Genomic DNA, 18,096 nt, shown 5'->3' with positions numbered 1-18,096 from the left:
TCATTTCATTATGAGGACCTTTGCATGCTTTAGAAAAATTAAATAAGACCACTCTTACATACAGGCGTTAATATTTCGACACACCCTTGATTAAAAGTGTGCATACGAAGGTCTTGCGTATTGCTCGTCTATGCAAAGCGTTGATGCAAAGAAAGGAAGTGCACAAGAATAAGTGCCTTTGCTACAGTGCTCATGTGTTCACAAATTCATAACCTTCTTTCCCACATGGTCATTTTTGAATGTATACATACCAACTGATCATTGGCTATATTGAGATTTTTGTGCATACTCTGCAAATCTGATTGGTCTCTTGTTACGGGCGTTTACTATAGACGGCTTCCACCTCGCAACTTTAGTGGGCAATTGTTCCACTTGTACTCCTTGTTCACTCCTCCCTGCCTGCCCCAGGCTGCTTTTCAGGTATAAAAGAAGCCACTTTCCGTCAGTTGGCCACGAACTTCTGTAGTCGCTGTGATCTTTGGATCAGAGACGGTGAACGGACCAGCACCATGAAAGTTATTGTGAGTATACCCAGGACCGCGAGAAAGTCTGTGCTTGGTCTATGGCGCACGCGGATTACTCTTCGAGCCGTTCTTCAGTGCCCTTTGCTAGAGAGTAGCCTACCACTGCTGCATTTGATGAAGCAAACTGTTTAAGCTTGCATTGCGCGTCTAAACTGCCTCTTGCAGCCAGACACTCGGGCAGCCTTCAAGATGCGCATAATGAGTTACTTGTGTACTTCAAGGCTAAGTATTTGGCCCCTTGCTAGCGACCGATATAGGCAAATTAATTTTTCTTCGGGCAAGTCAAGTTGCTTGGCGATGTACTTTGTCTCAAAGCACGTGTATTCTACTCAAGCCTCTTGTTTTCGCGCGTACGGCGTACCCTTGTGTAAGAGCGATTAAAAGACATTGACCTACGGACGACAGCTCCTTTGTTAAGTCTATGTTTTCATCGTACTTCCTGCATGGCGCTTTCGTGCGGACTACTTCCGCACGACATTACAGGACACGCCGCTCGTATCTTCAATCGCTCCTGAGATTCGCCTCGCCAACCTAACTCAGAATTCACGACAAAAGAATGTAGGCATTAAAATATGGACACAGGACAGAAGCTAGAACAACACAAACGCCGACTAACAACTCAAAAAGCGCACAGCGGCCGAAAGGAAAGTGGCTACAAAGACTTATCGGCGAATGCCCAGGGAAGAGGCGACACTGCACGAATCCCTACCTACTAGTTCAGCCTTTTATCATTCTAAAGTTTATCTCAGAATGGCATCACAGAACGCAAGATCGCATAGACATTAGCTGCTTTCCAGGTGGCTACTTGTATTTAACCTCCTCTCCACTCTTCCACAGCTCATCGCTGCACTCCTCGCCTTGGTTTTGGGTACCGGATACGGCTACCCGAATCTAGGCTTCAAGCCGAATGGCGGATTCGGTGGCAGCCGCTTTGGCTTCGGTGGACCTGGTTTCCCGTTTGGTGTTGGCAACCTCGGCTTTGGAGCAGCTGGTTTCAACCCACTTGCCGGCTACGGTGTTGGCAACTTCGGCTTCGGAGGACCTGCCATCCAGCCTGGTTTAGGCTTCGGTTCTGGATATCGTCAGGGCTTCCGCGCTGGCTTTGGCGCTCGCTTCAATTACGGCTACGGGCTCTACTGATGAGTTGAGCTGCCGCTCTGCTCCTCTTAGTACGAGATTAATAAAATAATGAAGCTGCTTATGCATTGCGTGTTCGTGGTTTATTATTTATTGTATTTGGCAGTGTCTCGTCTCCGAAATGCTGCAGCTAATCATTGATTACTATAAGCCTTTAGCCTTCATTACCATTAGCCTTGAGAAGGCTTGTATATTCCCCAATATACACGTGAGTGCGTGCAGGTGCAGATAGATATTGAAAAGCTGGTTTAAAAAAAGAACTTGTAGCTTTGCTGCAGTCTTGAAGTAATCAAAGGTATATCAACAGATCCCAATGTTACACGAGGTAAGGCTAGACACCAGCTCCTTTAGCATCCGGGCTGACTTAACTCAACAAAACGCTGGCGCAAGGTAATGCGGCCAATGCAGCGAACGAAGTCACCTTACTTCAACGCAAACTTAGCTGTAAGAACACACCACGTACGAATGCAAAGAGCCTTCTGTTAGTCCATGTCAAGATAGAGCGCGCGCGACCGCGTCCGATTGCTCCAAGTATGCAGTTCCTGCGGAAGCAATGCAGTCGCAGCCTCGAAACCCCCCACGGGTCTTTCGCGCGACCGAATCAGTCAAAACACTTCGCTAAACATAAGAGAAACCTTCGATCTCCCAGCCAAACATCCAGAAGACAGCAATAAGATAGCATATATATCCCATAGTTTAAGTGAAGCTGAAATGAGTGTTGTTTTACGGGGCCCTGCAAACTATTCAGTGAACGAGTGCAAGCTATAAAAATATGCAACGGAGTTTTCAAGGTGCAGGAGTATTAAGGAATTATTTTTTCAAAACGTAAATGCAGAAAACGCACAAAACGATGACGTGCGACCGTCATGCACATAGAATCCAAATGGTGAGCAATGCCAAAAAGTTAGATCAGTACATAAAACTAGCCTCCGTTGAAATTCTCAGCACAACAAGTCAGAGTTGGAAACCAAAGAATTTATCTAACACAGAGTGCGACGCTTTAAAATAACTCGCCGATTGCAAAGACACTATTATAAAACCTGCGGACGAAGGTATACTAGCATAGCAATCTGTCCTAAAGAAAAATATAAAAACAAGACTATAAGGGAAGTTAATAACACCCATTATCTAAACGTTAGACTCCTAAGCAAACATAGAACGCAGTAAGAGCAGACCAGATACCATAACAGATTTCTTAGCCAAAGAGAGAGAGAAGAAATAATAGAGAAGGAAAGGCAGGGAGGTTAACCAGCATAGGACAACCGGTTTGCTACCCTACACATGGGGACAGGGGGGAGGAGATTAAAGATCGAGAGGAGAGAGAGAGAGAAAGATAGAAAGATAGCACATGACATTGCACGCACAGAATCAGTCAGTCACTCTTGCGTGATACGCGACATTTCTGCCACAGCCGCTTGTCCAAGTTAGTTTCTCTTAAAAACCTCAGCAGTGCCTTCGTCGCCTTCAGCTGTGATGTCTTCTGTTGACGGCATGCAAGAACTGTTTCAACAGACATTTGTCTACTGTCAAGGCGCGCTAGAACGGACGCCTGTGACTGTCTGAACATTATATGCCGGACAGTCGCACAGGACGTGGTGTAGCGTCTCCTCGCAACGACAGGCATCGCAAAGAGCGTTGTCGGCCATTCCAATCCGAAAGGAATAGGACTTCGTAAATGCCACGCCTAGCCATAAGCGATAAAGCAGTGTGGCCTCTCTTCGGCGGAGTCCAGCTGGCATACAGGGATGCATCGAAGAGGACAGCTGGCGTTGACGATTGGTCCGGTTGGTTCGGCTGCATGGTAGGCACCACAGAGCGAACGTTATCTCATGTGGAAGCCCTCGAAGACTGCTGGCAGCGTCAGACCTTGAAAGTGGGATGGTATCTTCTTGTGTGCTTTCATGAGCCGCCCGAGAGGCATTATCGGCGTGTTCGTTCCCTATGACGCCACAGTGACTTGGCAGCCACTGAAACGTCACGTGGTGACCTTTCTCATGTGAAGAATGGAGGAGACATCGAATTTCAAATACAAGCTGTTCGTATGGCCCGCGACGCAGAGCAGATAGCACAGATTGTCGGGCTGCCTTTGAATCGCTGAAGATAGACCAATGTTGAGCTGGTTCCCGATTGACCAAACAAAGTGCAGAGCGCAGAGCAGCTAGTTCCGCAGCTGTCGACGTCGTGGAGTGGTCAGGCCTAAAGCTGATGGTAATAGCTCTTGCTGGGACAACCACAGCACCGGACGAACGCTGGATGTTTGTGGAACCATCTGTATATATCAAATTTATCACACACTCCGAGTACCTTCTTGATCCCTGAAAATAAACAAGCAGGCCGTCGTTTCTATACATTCTTCCGGAGATTCATACGGTTTCGATAGATTAATTGCTGTTCCATTCAAACAACACGACACCCGCGCCACAATAAAAAACTTAAATGATCCCTTATCTAACGCACCATCCATATTTTATTCAGATACTGCTAACTCCGGAACCCTTCCGCCGCGGTGGGCCGCTGCCTTGCGCAGCCCCAGCCTCGGCGACCAACTTTGGGCTGTCCAGCAGGCCCGCGAGGCGGCGGTGAGGCAAGGCCTCGACGTCCCCACGTGGGAGACCTAAAGCCCAGTCGGCGAAAGCTCTGCCGGACCATCAATAAAGTTGTTACCAACCAACCAACCTCACTTCCTTTGGATTATAGGTTCCCTAAACGAAGCAAAAACGTTCTCTTATCAGATAATTCTGGTAGCCCTACATGTTTGCTCTCTGTATACAAATAAACCTATCGCTGAAAGGATGCAAGCGGTGTCCAAGTCACGCGAGGGGAACAAACGAGCAGATAATGTCAAGTGCACCCTTCTTTACCAAAGCGGTCCCTTACAGTAAATTATATTGCACTTACTCCCACCTACTAGCTACAAATATTTGGCACTACTACGGGAACTCATTTTGCACGACCGTAGACCAACATTTTTTTCGGGACAACTAGAATCAGGGCAGTGCTCTTGAAACCATCTCCGCTTCATGAAGGATATACTTTCATATGAGAAGATAGCATAAGTGCGCCAAACACATTTACTGACAATTTTAACATCGTTCACCTTAGTATTAAGTTTAAAATGCACCAATATTCCACTGAAATTAGATTTTTCTACCAGGCGCTAACCACTGACATAGAAAAATAAAAACGACGCTCAAACCGATATCCTGAAAAAAAAAAGAACCAGGAATCAATTTGACAGTCAAGAATTCCTCGGTTACTCTAATAGCCTGACACACTGCATGCAAAAAATACCTGCCGCACAGTGGCGGCGCACAGGAGAGATCTGTAGCGATGATGAAGACTACGTTCACCACTTCAGCAATCTAAGAGCAACTTTATTTGAAAGAAATTAACCTTCGACGCCCTAAACAAGGCGTACAACGATGCGCGTAAATTAGACACGAAATCACCACTACTTGCAAAGACGATAAATAACAGTACGCCCAGACGATAGCATTTATTTAAAAATGCTTCAATGCGTTTCAAAACATAAGTAAAATCATCCGTAAGTAAAAACTTGGAGGGCGCCCGAGATTCGTTTTCCAAGAGTAGAACGCCATAGAGTGATCGGGCCCCATGGGCATCGCCTCAATTGCTAGCCTTCATTCGGTTCTCGGTGCATGCCTCATGCGTGCCGTAAGGAAACGAACGACTGTTCACGTAACATTAGCCGTTTCAAATTATCCTGCAATGCTATAATGAACTAGAACGATACATGTTCTAGTTCACTATATATAGCGCCTACTGCAAGCACAGTTGTTAAGTACCCGCTACGAAATAATTATTCGTTTTGCGAATCACGGCAGGGCCTACTAAGCGTCCTTGAGGCAACACGAGAACTGCTTAATTTGTTGATGCTTTTGCAGCTGATGATGATTAATTATGTCTGTGCGCTTTATAATGGACGGGCCTTTAAAACACCTACTCGTTGCGCAATTCACATGTTTCGACGCCTGGCGCAATTCTACGCTTCTGCCACACATTATTACATGCGTTAAGGAGATGCCTTCCCCTACGTAATATTCATATAGTGTTGTTTTTTTTTCGCAGTAGTTTCATGTAATAACATCGCACTGTGGTAGAAAACCTCCTTTCCACCCACGCGGCCTCCATTCGGTTCCCAGTCGGACCTAACATTTTTTATTATTAATTTTATTCGCAGTTTTCTCGATTTTCCGGTCACGGAGAAGACAATGGCTTTTCGCTCACAACCAACGACGCCGTCGCCGACACCGGAATTTTCGCGAAACGACCTCTTTAACGCTATCGAGTTGATATCCAATATGAACAGGTAACAAGCGCCTTAGAAAAGTGTTTCCCGAAGTACCAAGGGCCACCTATCGCCATAATAGAAATTTTAAAGACACATCATGCGTGCAAAAGTAAAAGCTCTGCGTACGACTTATATAACAGCTTATTCTCACCTAAGACCTCAGATTTGTTAGCACCCTAAATATTACGCAATAGTTAAAAGTATAAGAAAATATGTACATCATATCAAATGTAGTTTTAGCTAGGCCACTTCGTACGACAATTACAGGCTCAAATGTTCCCTTTGTCACAAACAGTACGTTGGCGAAAAACGGTAACTAATTGAAGGTTGATTGAATAGGCATTGTGGGGACGCCGTGAAAAAATTCCGAAAGCAGGGCACAGAATTTAATGTGACAGGGGAAATCTATGAACTAATCCTATACATACTTCGGACAATCTTCCGTTCTATGTGAGACTAAAAATTTAAGAGTCATATCTGATTCACAAGTTCAATGTACGAAACTTATAGGTACGAATGTCTCAAAGAGAGCTCTGGAATATATCCTATATAGACAACCACAAGGAGTCCGCTTACCATATGAGCCTGGGTAATGGAAAAATATTCTTTTTGCCAAGACTGGAAGTCTTGCTATTCGTACATAATCGGGTTCGATTTGCACTTGTTTTTCATCATATCAATAGGCTTAGCAACTCGAAATTCGACATTCGCACAAGCCTGATCGTAACTTATGGCGGAAGACGTTAATTTTGCATTCAGGGCGTTCAATTTTGCGGATCCCGCTCAATATACAATTAAAATTCACGCAAGTATTGCTTGCGAGGGAGCAGCGATTGACTTCTAGTAAGTTCTGAATATAATTAAAAAGCTCGTAGGCGTAGGCGGCATGCTTGAATTAGAGGCGCGATAAAGACACTGTGGCGCAATGTACATTGTTGAACCATAATCTAATCATTCGTGAGCGAGCTTGGGAGTAGAACAATAGACACTCACATTAGCACATCAGCAGAAATTGCAGTTGCCATGCTCGAGAATCACTTGGGCAGGGCTCACAGCTAGCAACTATTGCTGTGGCAAGATTCGGAACTCTGTTCTGCTCCCGTAAGATCCCGTTAGAGCGGAAGCACACAAGATAAAATGGGCGTTCCCGGCAACCGCTTTCTATTAACAGCGTTAGGCGATGCATATGTGGTAACTCTTTCATTTCATTAAGATGCCCATTTGCATACTTTACAAAAATTAAACAAGACCACTCTGGCACAGAGGAGTTGACATTTCGGCACACCCTTGAATAAAAGCGTCCATAGGAAGGTATTGCGTATTGCTCGTCTATGCAGAGCGTTATTCCAAAGAAAGGAAGTCGACACGATGATTGTGTGCCTTTGTTACACTCCTCATGTCTTCAGAAACTGATAACCTTCTTTCCCACATGGCCATTTCTGAATGTACACATACCAACTGAACCTTGGCTATATTAAAGTTTTTGTATTTATTCTGCAACTCTGATTGGTCTTTTGTTACGGGCGTTTACTATAGACGTCTCCAACCTAGCAACATTAGTGGGCAATTGTTCCACTTGTGCGCCTCTTTCACTCCTCCTTGCCTGCTCCAGGCTGATTTTCAGGTATATAAGGAGACACTTTCCGTCAGTTAGCCACAAACTTCTCTAGTCGCTGTTATCTTTGGAGCAGAGACGGTGAACGGACTAGCACCATGAAAGTTATCGTGAGTATACCCAGGACCGCGAGAAAGTCTGTGCTTGGTCTATGGTGCACGCGGATTATTCTTCGAGCCGTTCTTCAGTGCCCTTTGCTAGAGAGTAGCCTACCACTGCTGCATTTGATGAAGCAAACTGTTTAAGCTTGCATTGCGCGTCTAAACTGCCTTTTGCAGCCAGACACTCGGGCAGCCTTTGAGATGTACCTAATGAGTTAGTGTGTACTTTATGGATAAGTATTTCTCCCCTTCCTTGTGACGAATATAAGCAAATTGCTTTTTCTTCGGGCAAGTCAAGTTGCTTGACGATGTAAATTGTCTCAAAGCACGCATATTCAACTCAAGCCTCTTGTTTGTGCATCTACGCGTTTCCTTTTGTAAGAACGATTAAAAGACATTCCCCTACGGATGAGAGCTCCTCTATTCGAAGTTTTCATCGTACTTCTTGCGGGGCACTTTTGTGCGGAGTACTTCCTCACCACGTTACAGGACATGCCACTCGTATCTTCAAACGCTCCTGAGGTTCGCTTCCTTAATATAACGCAGAATTTGTGACAAAAGGCTGTATTAAAATATGGACACAGTACAGAAGCTAGAGCAACGCAAACGCCGACTAACAACTCAAAAAGCGCACAGCGGCGGAATAGAAAGTGGGTACAAAGACTTAGCTGCGAATGCCCAGGTAAGAGGCGAAACGTCCTGAATCCCTGCCAACTAGCTCAGCCTTCTCTCATTCTAAGCTTTATCTCAGGATGGCTCCAGAGAAAGCAAGATCGCACTGACATTAGCTGCTTTCCACGTGGCTATTGCATTTAACCTTCTCTCCACTCTTCCACAGCTGATCGCTGCACTCCTCGCCTTGGTTTTGGGTACCGGATACGGCTACCCGAATCTAGGCTTCAAGCCGAATGGCGGATTCGGCGGTAGCCGCTTTGGCTTCGGTGGACCTGGTTTCCCGTTTGGTGTTGGTAACCTCGGATTTGGAGCAGCTGGTTTCAACCCACTTCCCGGCTACGGTGTTAGCAACTTCGGCTTCGGAGGACCTGCCATCAAGCCTGGTTTAGGCTTCGGCTCTGGATATCGTCAGGGCTTCCGCGCTGGCTTCGGCGCTAGCATCAATTACGGCTTCGGGCCCTACTGATGAATTGAGCGGCCACACTGCTCATCTTAGTACGAGATTAATAAAATAATGAAGCTTCTTATGCATTGCGTGTTCGTGGTTTATTATTAATTGTATTTGGCGGCGTCTCCTATCCTAAATGCTGCACATATTCATTGATTACTATACGGTATCTTATTAGCCCTGAAAACTATTTCATTTTCCCCAATATACACGTGAACGCATGTAGCTGCAGGCAGATAGTGAAAAACTAGTACAACAAAAGAAGTCATAGCTTTGCTGCAAGGTTGAAGTATTCAGTGATATATGAACAGATCGCAATGTTACACGAAGTAAGCTAGACGCCCGCTCCTTTAACATCCGCCCTGGCGTAACTAAACAAAACGCTGGCACGAGGTAACGCGGCCACTGCAGTGAACGGAGTGACCTTCTCTTCAGCGCAAACTTAGCTGTAAGAACACACCACGTACAAATGCAAGAGCCTTCTCCTGGCCCTTGTCAAGAAAGAGCGCGCGTGACCGCGTCCGATTACTCTAAGTACGCATTTCCTGCTGCAGCAATGCAGTCGCAACCTCGAAAACCACCTTTGGTCTTTCGAACGACGGAATCCTTTAAAATACCTCGCTAAACATAACAAAAGCCTTCGATGGCCCAGCCCAACGTCCAGAAGACAGTATAAGATAGCATATAATGTCCCATAGTTTATATGAACACGAAAATGCGTGTTGTTTTACGGGGCCTTATCTTCTGCCCCGCAAAATATTCAGGGAACGAGTACAAGCTATAACATATGCAGCGGAGTTTTCGAGGTGGTTGAGTATTAAGGAATTCTTTTTTTCAGAACGTAAATGCAGAAAACTCACATAACGATGATTTGCGACTGTCATGCACATGGAATCCAAATAGTGAGCAATGCCAAAAAAATTGAATCAGTACATAAAGCTAGTCCCGATGGAAATTCTCAGCACAACGAGTCAGAGTTAGAAACCGAAGAATTTATCTAACACAGAGTACGACGCTTTAAAATAATTCAATGATTGAAAAGACACTATTCCAATCCTGCGGACAAAGATGCTAGAATAGTCTTCTGGCCTATAGAAAAATATAAAAACAAGACTATAAGTGGACTTAATAACCACACCCATTATCTGAAAGTTAGGCTCCCAAGCAAACAAGAATGCAGTAAGAGCAGACAACATAACATGACAGATTTCCTAGCCAAGAAATGATCACACATTCCGAGTACCATCTTGATCTCTAATAATAAAAAATTCGGCAGATCCCACGTACCGTGGGAACCGATGTTATGCGAAGCATGCGCGGGGTTTTAAATGATCTCTTATCTAACCCACCATCCCCATTTTATTCAGCGTACACCACACTTACCTTGGATTATAGGTTCCCTAAAACGAAGAAAAAACGTTCCCTTATCAGATAATTCTGGTAGCCTTAGATGTGCGTTCTTTGTATACGAATATACCTACCGCTGAAGCAAGCGGTGTCAAAGTCACACGAGGGGAACATGCGAGCACATAATATCAAGTCCACCCTTCTTTACCAAAGCGGCCGCTCACAGTAAAATGTATTGCATTTATTCCCACCTACTAGCTACAAATATTTGTCACTACTATGCGAACTCATATTGCACCACCATAGACCAACATTTTTTGCGGGACAACTAGAATCATTCCAGCGCTCTTGAAACCATCTCCACTTCATGGAGGATATACTTTCATATGGGAAGATAGCATAAGTGCGCCAAACACATTTACTGAGTATTTTAACAACGTTTACCTTAGTATTAAGTTTCAAATGCCCCAATCTTAAACTGAAATTACATTTTTCTGAAAGGCGCTAACCACTGAAATAGAAAAATTAAACATGACGCTCAAACCGATATCCGGAAAATTAAAAATCGTGAATCAATTTGATAGTCCAGAATTGTTCGGTTACACTAATAGCCTGCGACACTACATGAAAAGTATACCTGCCCGACAGGCGCGGCGCACAACAGGAGAGACCTGTAGCGATGATGAGGACTACGTTCGCCACTTGAGCAATCTAAAAGCACTTTACTTGAAAGAAATTAATCTACGACGCGCTAAACAAGGCGTACAACGATGCATCTGAATTACATACGAAATCAGCACTTGCTGAAAGAGACGATAACTAACGGTACAACCAGGCGATAGCTAGCATTTATTTTTAGAATGGTACAATGCATTTCGAAACATAAATGATATCATCCGTAAGTAAAAACTTGGAGGGCGTCTGGGCTTCGTCTTCAAGAATAGAACGCGATAGCGTAATCGGACCCCGTGCGCATCGCCTCAATTGCTAGACTTGCTTTGGTTCTCGGTGCATGCCTCAAGCGTGCCGTAAGGAAACGAACGAATGTGCGCGTAACATTGGCCGTTTAAATCTATCCTAGAATGCCTATTTCAAGTACAGTTTCTAAGTGTCCACTACGCCATAATTATTCCTTTTGCGTATCAGCGAAGGGCCCACTACGCGTCCGTAAGGCAACACGTGGACCTACGCAACTGCTCACATTGTTGATGCTTTTGCAGCTGATGATGATAAAATATGTCTGAGCGCTTTGTAATGAGCGAGCCTTTGAAACACCCACTCGTTGCGCATTTCACATCTTTTGACACCTGGCGCAATTCTCCGCTTCTGCCACGCATTATTACATGCATTAAAGAGACTACTTCCCTTACCTGACATACATATAGCGTTTTTTTTTTCGAAGTAGTTTCAGGTAATAGCCTGGCACTGCGGTAGAACACCTGCTTCCCACGCATACGGCCTGGATTCGGTTCTCATTCGGACGTAAGGTTCTTTATTATTAATGTGAGCGCGAAAAGTGAATGACTCTTCCTCCTCTTTACATATCATCATCACTTGTGCATCTTCGTCATCTGTATATATCATCATCAATGTGATTTCGGCTCGAGCACGGCTGAATAAAGCGGTTCCTCATAAGTGGTGGAGGTGCTTTTCGATCCTCAAGTCCTCTCGCCTGTTCTCGCTGGAGCTTCGCTCGGGTCGTCGCGTCATACCACCTGCCATGCCCGGTCAAGAAAATCCTGGCTCGTCAGACACCGCCGGCCCTCTCCAGCCTCCACCGCCCGCTCTGCCCATAACCAACCGCCTGCGTGATCCACCTGTGTTCTCTGGTCTTCGAGGGGATGATGTAGAAGATTGGATCCAAAACTACGACCTCGTCAGCGACTTGAACAGGTGGGGCAACCCACAGAAGTTGCGCAACGTCCCTTTCTACCTGTCTGACGTCGCGAAAACCTGGTACTGGAACCATCATCCAGATCTTCCAGACTGGGACACGTTCGCGCAGCACCTTCGGCAAATCTTCGGTGCCCCCCCAGTTCGAGCTGAAGCAGCTAAGAAGAAGCTCGCTGAACGCATTCAGCTACCCGGTGAGTCATACACCTCGTACATTGAGGATGTACTTGCCTTGTGCAAGCGTGTAAACGCCACCATGTCCCCGACCGACCAAATACGCCACATTATTAAAGGCATCAACACCGTCGCCTTTAACGCACTCGCTACGCAAAATCCTGTCACCACTCAGGATGTAATCACCATTTGCCAGCGACTTGAGGAACTCCAGACTCTTCGCCTCTGCTACGATGCCACCGACATTCGTCTTCCTGCGACCCTCGACTTGCGTACGCTGATTCGCGACATCGTTCGTGAAGAGCTTCACGGGCGCTGCTCTTCCTGCGCTACGGAAACTCTACCTTCTGCACAAACCGGCTTGCGAGACATCATTCGCCAAGAGATCGCGGCCGCATCGCGTCTGACGTGTTCCGACGGCCCCTGCGCTCGCCAGGCGCCAACGTACGCTGAAGTTGCGGCGCTCTCTGCTGCCACCACCGTTCCTGGGCCTACACCAGGAGACCACGCGTCTGTGGCTTCGTTGTCCACGCCGGCGCGTGCACAGCCTTACTACACCGCTCCGCGCCCTCCTCGGCCCATATGTTACTACTGTGGCTATCGAGGACACATATCCCGCTTTTGTCGAAGGCGCCAGCAGGACGAGCAACGCGGCTACGTTCCCGACGAACGCCCAGGCATCCGACCGACCACCAGCTACCAACGGACGACCTACCGCTCTTCCTACCATCGTTCACCTTCTCCTCCCTACCGTCCTGATATGGCTGTGAATTCACGCGAGTCTCGTCGCAGGTCACCTTCTCCACGTCGCCGTTCAGTGTCGCCTCTGCGACCCGCCTCCCACGTCACGAACGCCCACTCGGAAAACTCCCCTATGCAGTTTTAGGAGGGGAAACTGCATTTACCGGACAGCCAACAATTCCTCCAGAGCGACCATCAAACTTGTTAGTAGTGTTTGTAGAAGGTGTACGCGTCGAGGCTCTCGTGGACACTGGCGCTGCCGTTTCGATTATTCGTGCTGATTTTTGTTCCCGCCTTCGCAAAGTGACCACGCCTTACTGCGGCCCACCTCTGCGTGCAGCGACCAACTCTATCATTCGTCCATTGGCACAGTGCACGGTTCGCGTCTGCATAGATGGCATTCGTCATCACATTGTGTTTGCGGTATTTCGTGAGTGCACTCATTTTGGGGTGGGATTTCTTATCTTCTGCGTCTGCTTCCATATCTTGTGATCAGCGCCTCATACATCTGAATGCCACTGACTCTTCTTCGCCTGAACACGAAGGACGCATTCGGCTTGTCGCCAGCTCAGATTATGTTCTTCGACCATCTATGGAAGAGATTATAAGCGTTAATTCCAACGACATTGTGGATGGTGATGTCCTCATTCTTCCTTACGGCCATACCCTGTCTCGAGGCATTGTGATAATTCCAGGCCTTATTCGCTTCTCTGACGGCTCTGCCTTCCTTACCGCTTTAAATCAAACCCCCGAATCTTTACTGCTGCCCCGTGGATCAACCGTCACTTGCGCGGTCGACACTCATCCCGTTGCGATTGTTGCCCTTCCGAGCCAAGAACTACCAGAGTCAACTTCGCCGCCACTCAATGCCTCTTCCACACCTTTGTTGGCAACCATAAGCCCTGACCTAACACCTGCACAGAGTCAAGATTTGCTCGCCCTATTGAACCGCCATCGTTCTTTGTTTGACGTGAATTCGCCCGTCCTCAGCATGACTACCGCCGCTACCCACAGCATTCAAACTGACGGCTCCCGTATTATTCACCGGCGCCCATATCGCGTGTCTCTCGCAGAGCGCAAGATCATCGAGGAAAACGTCTCGGACATGCTACGACGAAACATCATACGCCCTTCCTCGAGTCCCTGGTCATCCCCAGTTGTTCTAGTACAAAAGAAAGATGGCACAGTTCGTTTCTGCGTCGATTACCGTGCACTAACGCGCAAAGATGTTTATCCTCTGCCACGGATCGACGACGCACTGGATTCATTACATGGCGCCGAGTATTTTTCTAGCCTTGACCTCAGATCAGGCTACTGGCAAATACCGATGTCGGAGTCTGACAAAGAGAAGACCGCCTTTTCCACCCCAGATGGCCTCTACGAGTTTAATGTGATGCCTTTTGGGCTTTGTAATGCGCCCGCTACCTTCGAACGCATGATAGACAGCGTACTGCGTGGTCTGAAATGGAAAACATGTCTCTGCTATCTCGACGACATAGTAGTGTTTTCATCCACGTTCTCGCAACATCTGCGCCGTCTTGAGGAAGTCCTCACCTGCCTCGCAAAAGCCGGCCTACAGCTCAATACGAAAAAATGTAGCTTTGCCAGCAAGACAATTCAGGTTCTCGGCCACTTAGTCAGCAAAGAATGCATTCGGCCGGGCCCTGAGAAGCTTGCCGCCGTTCTCAACTTTCCCCGGCCACAGCGTCAAAAAGACCTGCGCAGCTTTCTTGGGTTGGCTTCTTACTTCCGGCGCTTCATACGCGACTTCGCAGCACTTGCGTCCCCGCTCCATCAACTCCTCGCAAGTAACGCGCCCTTTGTTTGGTCCGAAGACTGCGAGAGTTCTTTCCTGGCGTTAAAGCAAGCCCTTACGTCCGATCCGGTACTGTGCCACTTCGACCCCGACGCACCCACCATCCTTCACACTGACGCTAGCAGTCATGGTTTAGGTGCCGTTCTCCTGCAGCGTGACAACATCTCGCGCGAACGCGTCGTTGCTTACGCTAGTCGTGCTCTCACCGTTGCAGAAAAAAACTACACCATCACTGAGCAGGAGTGCCTAGCTGTTGTTTGGGCAGTACAAAAATTTCGCCCATATCTCCACGGCCGCCACTTTACAGTCGTTACCGACCATAACGCACTGCGCTGGCTTTCGTCACTGAAAAACTTATCGGGTCGCCTTGGTCGCTGGGTGCTTCGCTTGCAGGAGTACGATTTCGATGTCACCTATAGGTCTGGAAAGAAGCACCAAGACGCCGATGCCTTATCACGCTGCCCTCTGCCTAGCGAAGATAACCAACCATCGTCGCTCCAAAACGACACCGCATTTCCAGTCGCAGCGCTAAGTTGGCTATCATCCGGCACCCCATCCGTCCTCGTTTCGCACCAACGTGTCGACCCTTACTGCCGCACTATTGTTGAACGCATCAACGGCTCTTCTCCTCCTCCAAACGCCCGACTCCGTCGACAACTCAGACAATTCAAGCTTAACGGTGGTGCTTTATATCGCTATGTTTACCACCCCGATGGAAACAAATGGGTCCCAGTCGTACCACGTTCTCTCCAACGTGAGGTTCTGGAAGCATTTCACGATGATCCAACCGCCAGTCATCTAGGCTATCATAAAACTTACGACAAAATACGAAGTCGCTGCTCCTGGCCTGGCCTTTCTTCAGCCGTAGCCAATTATGTCGCCTCCTGTGTCCATTGCCAACGGCGAAAGCGACCAACGACTGCTCCTGTTGGCTTAATGCAACCACTTCCCTGTCCCGCCTTGCCTTTTGAAGTCGTCGGAATAGACTTGTACGGCCCTCTTCCTACAACATCGAATGGGAATCGTTGGATTGTCACGGCCGTTGACCATCTGACCCGCTACGCGGAAACCGCCTCTCTACAATCTGCGACTGCCACTGACGTCGCCGATTTCTTTCTGCGCAACATCTTTTTACGCCATGGAGCCCCACGCGTTCTCCTCAGCGATCGCGGCAAAGTCTTTCTGTCTTCTATTGTTGACCAAGTTTTGCGTGCCTCCAACACCATTCACAAGACAACATTTAGTTACCATCCGCAGACAAGCGGATTGACAGAACGCTTTCATCGGACCCTCTCGGACATGATCTCAATGTACATCCACCCCGACCACACGAACTGGGATGCAATCCTGCCCTTCGTGACATTCGCCTACAATACGGCGACGCAACGCACTACCGGCTTTTCTCCATTTTTCCTCGTCCACGGCCACTCCCCGAGTTTCGCTCTGGACGTCTCGTTCCTTTCGGCACCTGCACCCTCAACAGCTCCTTTCTCTGAACAATTTTTGTCTCGCCTCGCACACTGCCGTCACCTGGCCCGTGTTAACACCGGCCTTTCCCAGGAAACTCGAAAGGCTCGCTATGACTCGTCTCGGCGTGTTGTGACTTTTTCCCCTGGAGACGAAGTTCTTCTCTGGACTCCACTGCACGTTCCCGGCTTATGCGACAAGTTCACCAGTCGTTTTATCGGACCGTACACGGTCGTCGAACAGACATCCCCTGTTAATTACCGCGTGTGCCCTCTTAGCACTCCATCTGATCACCGTTGCCGTGGGACAGAGATAGTGCATGTATCTCGTTTAAAGCCTTATACCCGACGCATTTCATAGTACTCTCAGGCGGCCAGGCGGCCGCTTCCATCGCGCGAAGGAATTAGTGTGAGCGCGAAAAGTGAATGACTCTTCCTCCTCTTTACATATCATCATCACTTGTGCATCTTCGTCATCTGTATATATCATCATCAATGTGATTTCGGCTCGAGCACGGCTGAATAAAGCGGTTCCTCATATTAATTATATTTGCATCTTTCTCTATTTTTCGGTCACGGACAAGACGATACTTTTTCGCTCACAACCAACGACGCCGTCGCCGACACCGACACTGAAGCCGAGACCGGAACTTCTGCGAAACGACTTCTTTAACGCTATCATGTTAATATCTATTATGACCAGGTAACAAGCGCCTTAGAAAAGTGTTTCACGAAGTACCAACGTTCACCTATCGCCGTAATAGAAATATAAAGGCACATCAGTGGGTGCAAACGTAAACCCTCAGTGTACCACCTATATAACAGCTTGTTTTGGCCCAGGACATCGGATTTGTAAGCACCTTAAATATTACGTAATAGTTAAAAGTATCAGAAATTATGCACATCATATGAAATCTAGTTTTACCTACAACAGTTCGCACGACATTCACAGGCCCGAATGTTCACTTTGTCACAAACAGTACATTGGAAAAAAAAGGGCTACTAATTAAAGGTTTATTAGATGCGCATGGTGGGTACGCGGTGAAGAAATTGGCGAAAGCAGAGGCACATCATTTTAACATGGCAGATGAAAACTTCGATGAACATATCCTATACATACTTCGGACAATCTTCCGGTCCATACTAAAAACATAAAGAGTAGTATTTAATTCACAACTTCAATATACGTCAGTTAACAGGTACGAATTTTTGAAAGGGAGCTCTTGAATATATCCGATATACACAACCACAACGAGTCAGCTTAGCATTTGAGTCTGGTTGATGAAAAAAATTTTTTGCCAAAATTGGAATTCGGTACTATTCGTACATAATCGGATTCGATTTGCACTTGTTTTTCATTATATCAATAGGCTTAGCAGCTCGAAATTTGACATTCGCACAAGCCTGATCGTAACTTATTGCGGGAGACGTTGAGTTTTGCATTCAGGGCGTACAATTTAGCGGATTCCGCTCTATTTACAATTAAAATTCACTCTAGTATTGCTTGCGAGAGAGCAGCGATTGATTTCCAGTAAGTTATGAATATAATTACTAAGCTCGCAGGCGCAGGTGCGCTGCTTAAATTAAAAGCGTGATAACGATACTATGGCGCCAAGCGCCATTGTTGGACCACCTAATCTTTCGTGAGGCAAGCTTGGAAGTAGAACCGGTACGCACACACCAACAGCAGAGGCAATTGCAGTTGCCATGCTCGAGCATGGTTTGGGAAAGGCTCACAACTAGCAACTATTGCAGTGGCATAACTCAAAAGTCCGCTGTACCCCCGTAAGATCCCGTTAGAGCGGAAGCACACGAGATAAAATGGGCGTTACCGACAACCGCTTTAT

General features: G+C 47.1%; 2 protein-coding genes across 2 annotated transcripts; both read left to right on the top strand.

The window, feature by feature from the left end:
* The first annotated feature begins 509 nt into the window (after nucleotides 1-509).
* LOC119399092 (keratin-associated protein 19-2-like) lies at nucleotides 510-1,664 on the top strand. Its single transcript, XM_037665906.1, has 2 exons — nucleotides 510-521; nucleotides 1,362-1,664. The coding sequence occupies exons 1-2, from the start codon at nucleotides 510-512 to the stop codon at nucleotides 1,662-1,664; spliced, it is 315 nt and encodes a 104-aa protein (XP_037521834.1).
* A 6,022-nt stretch (nucleotides 1,665-7,686) lies between these two features.
* LOC119399090 (keratin-associated protein 19-2) lies at nucleotides 7,687-8,830 on the top strand. The gene is made up of 2 exons (XM_037665905.1): nucleotides 7,687-7,698; nucleotides 8,528-8,830. Exons 1-2 carry the CDS (start codon nucleotides 7,687-7,689, stop codon nucleotides 8,828-8,830), a joined length of 315 nt encoding a protein of 104 aa, XP_037521833.1.
* The last annotated feature ends 9,266 nt before the right edge of the window (nucleotides 8,831-18,096 follow it).

Source organism: Rhipicephalus sanguineus, chromosome 7 (genome assembly GCF_013339695.2).
Source record: "Rhipicephalus sanguineus isolate Rsan-2018 chromosome 7, BIME_Rsan_1.4, whole genome shotgun sequence".
Lineage (NCBI taxonomy): Eukaryota > Metazoa > Arthropoda > Arachnida > Ixodida > Ixodidae > Rhipicephalus > Rhipicephalus sanguineus.
The sequence above is the reverse complement of the archived record's forward strand: the minus strand, read 5'-3'. Positions and strand labels throughout refer to the sequence as shown.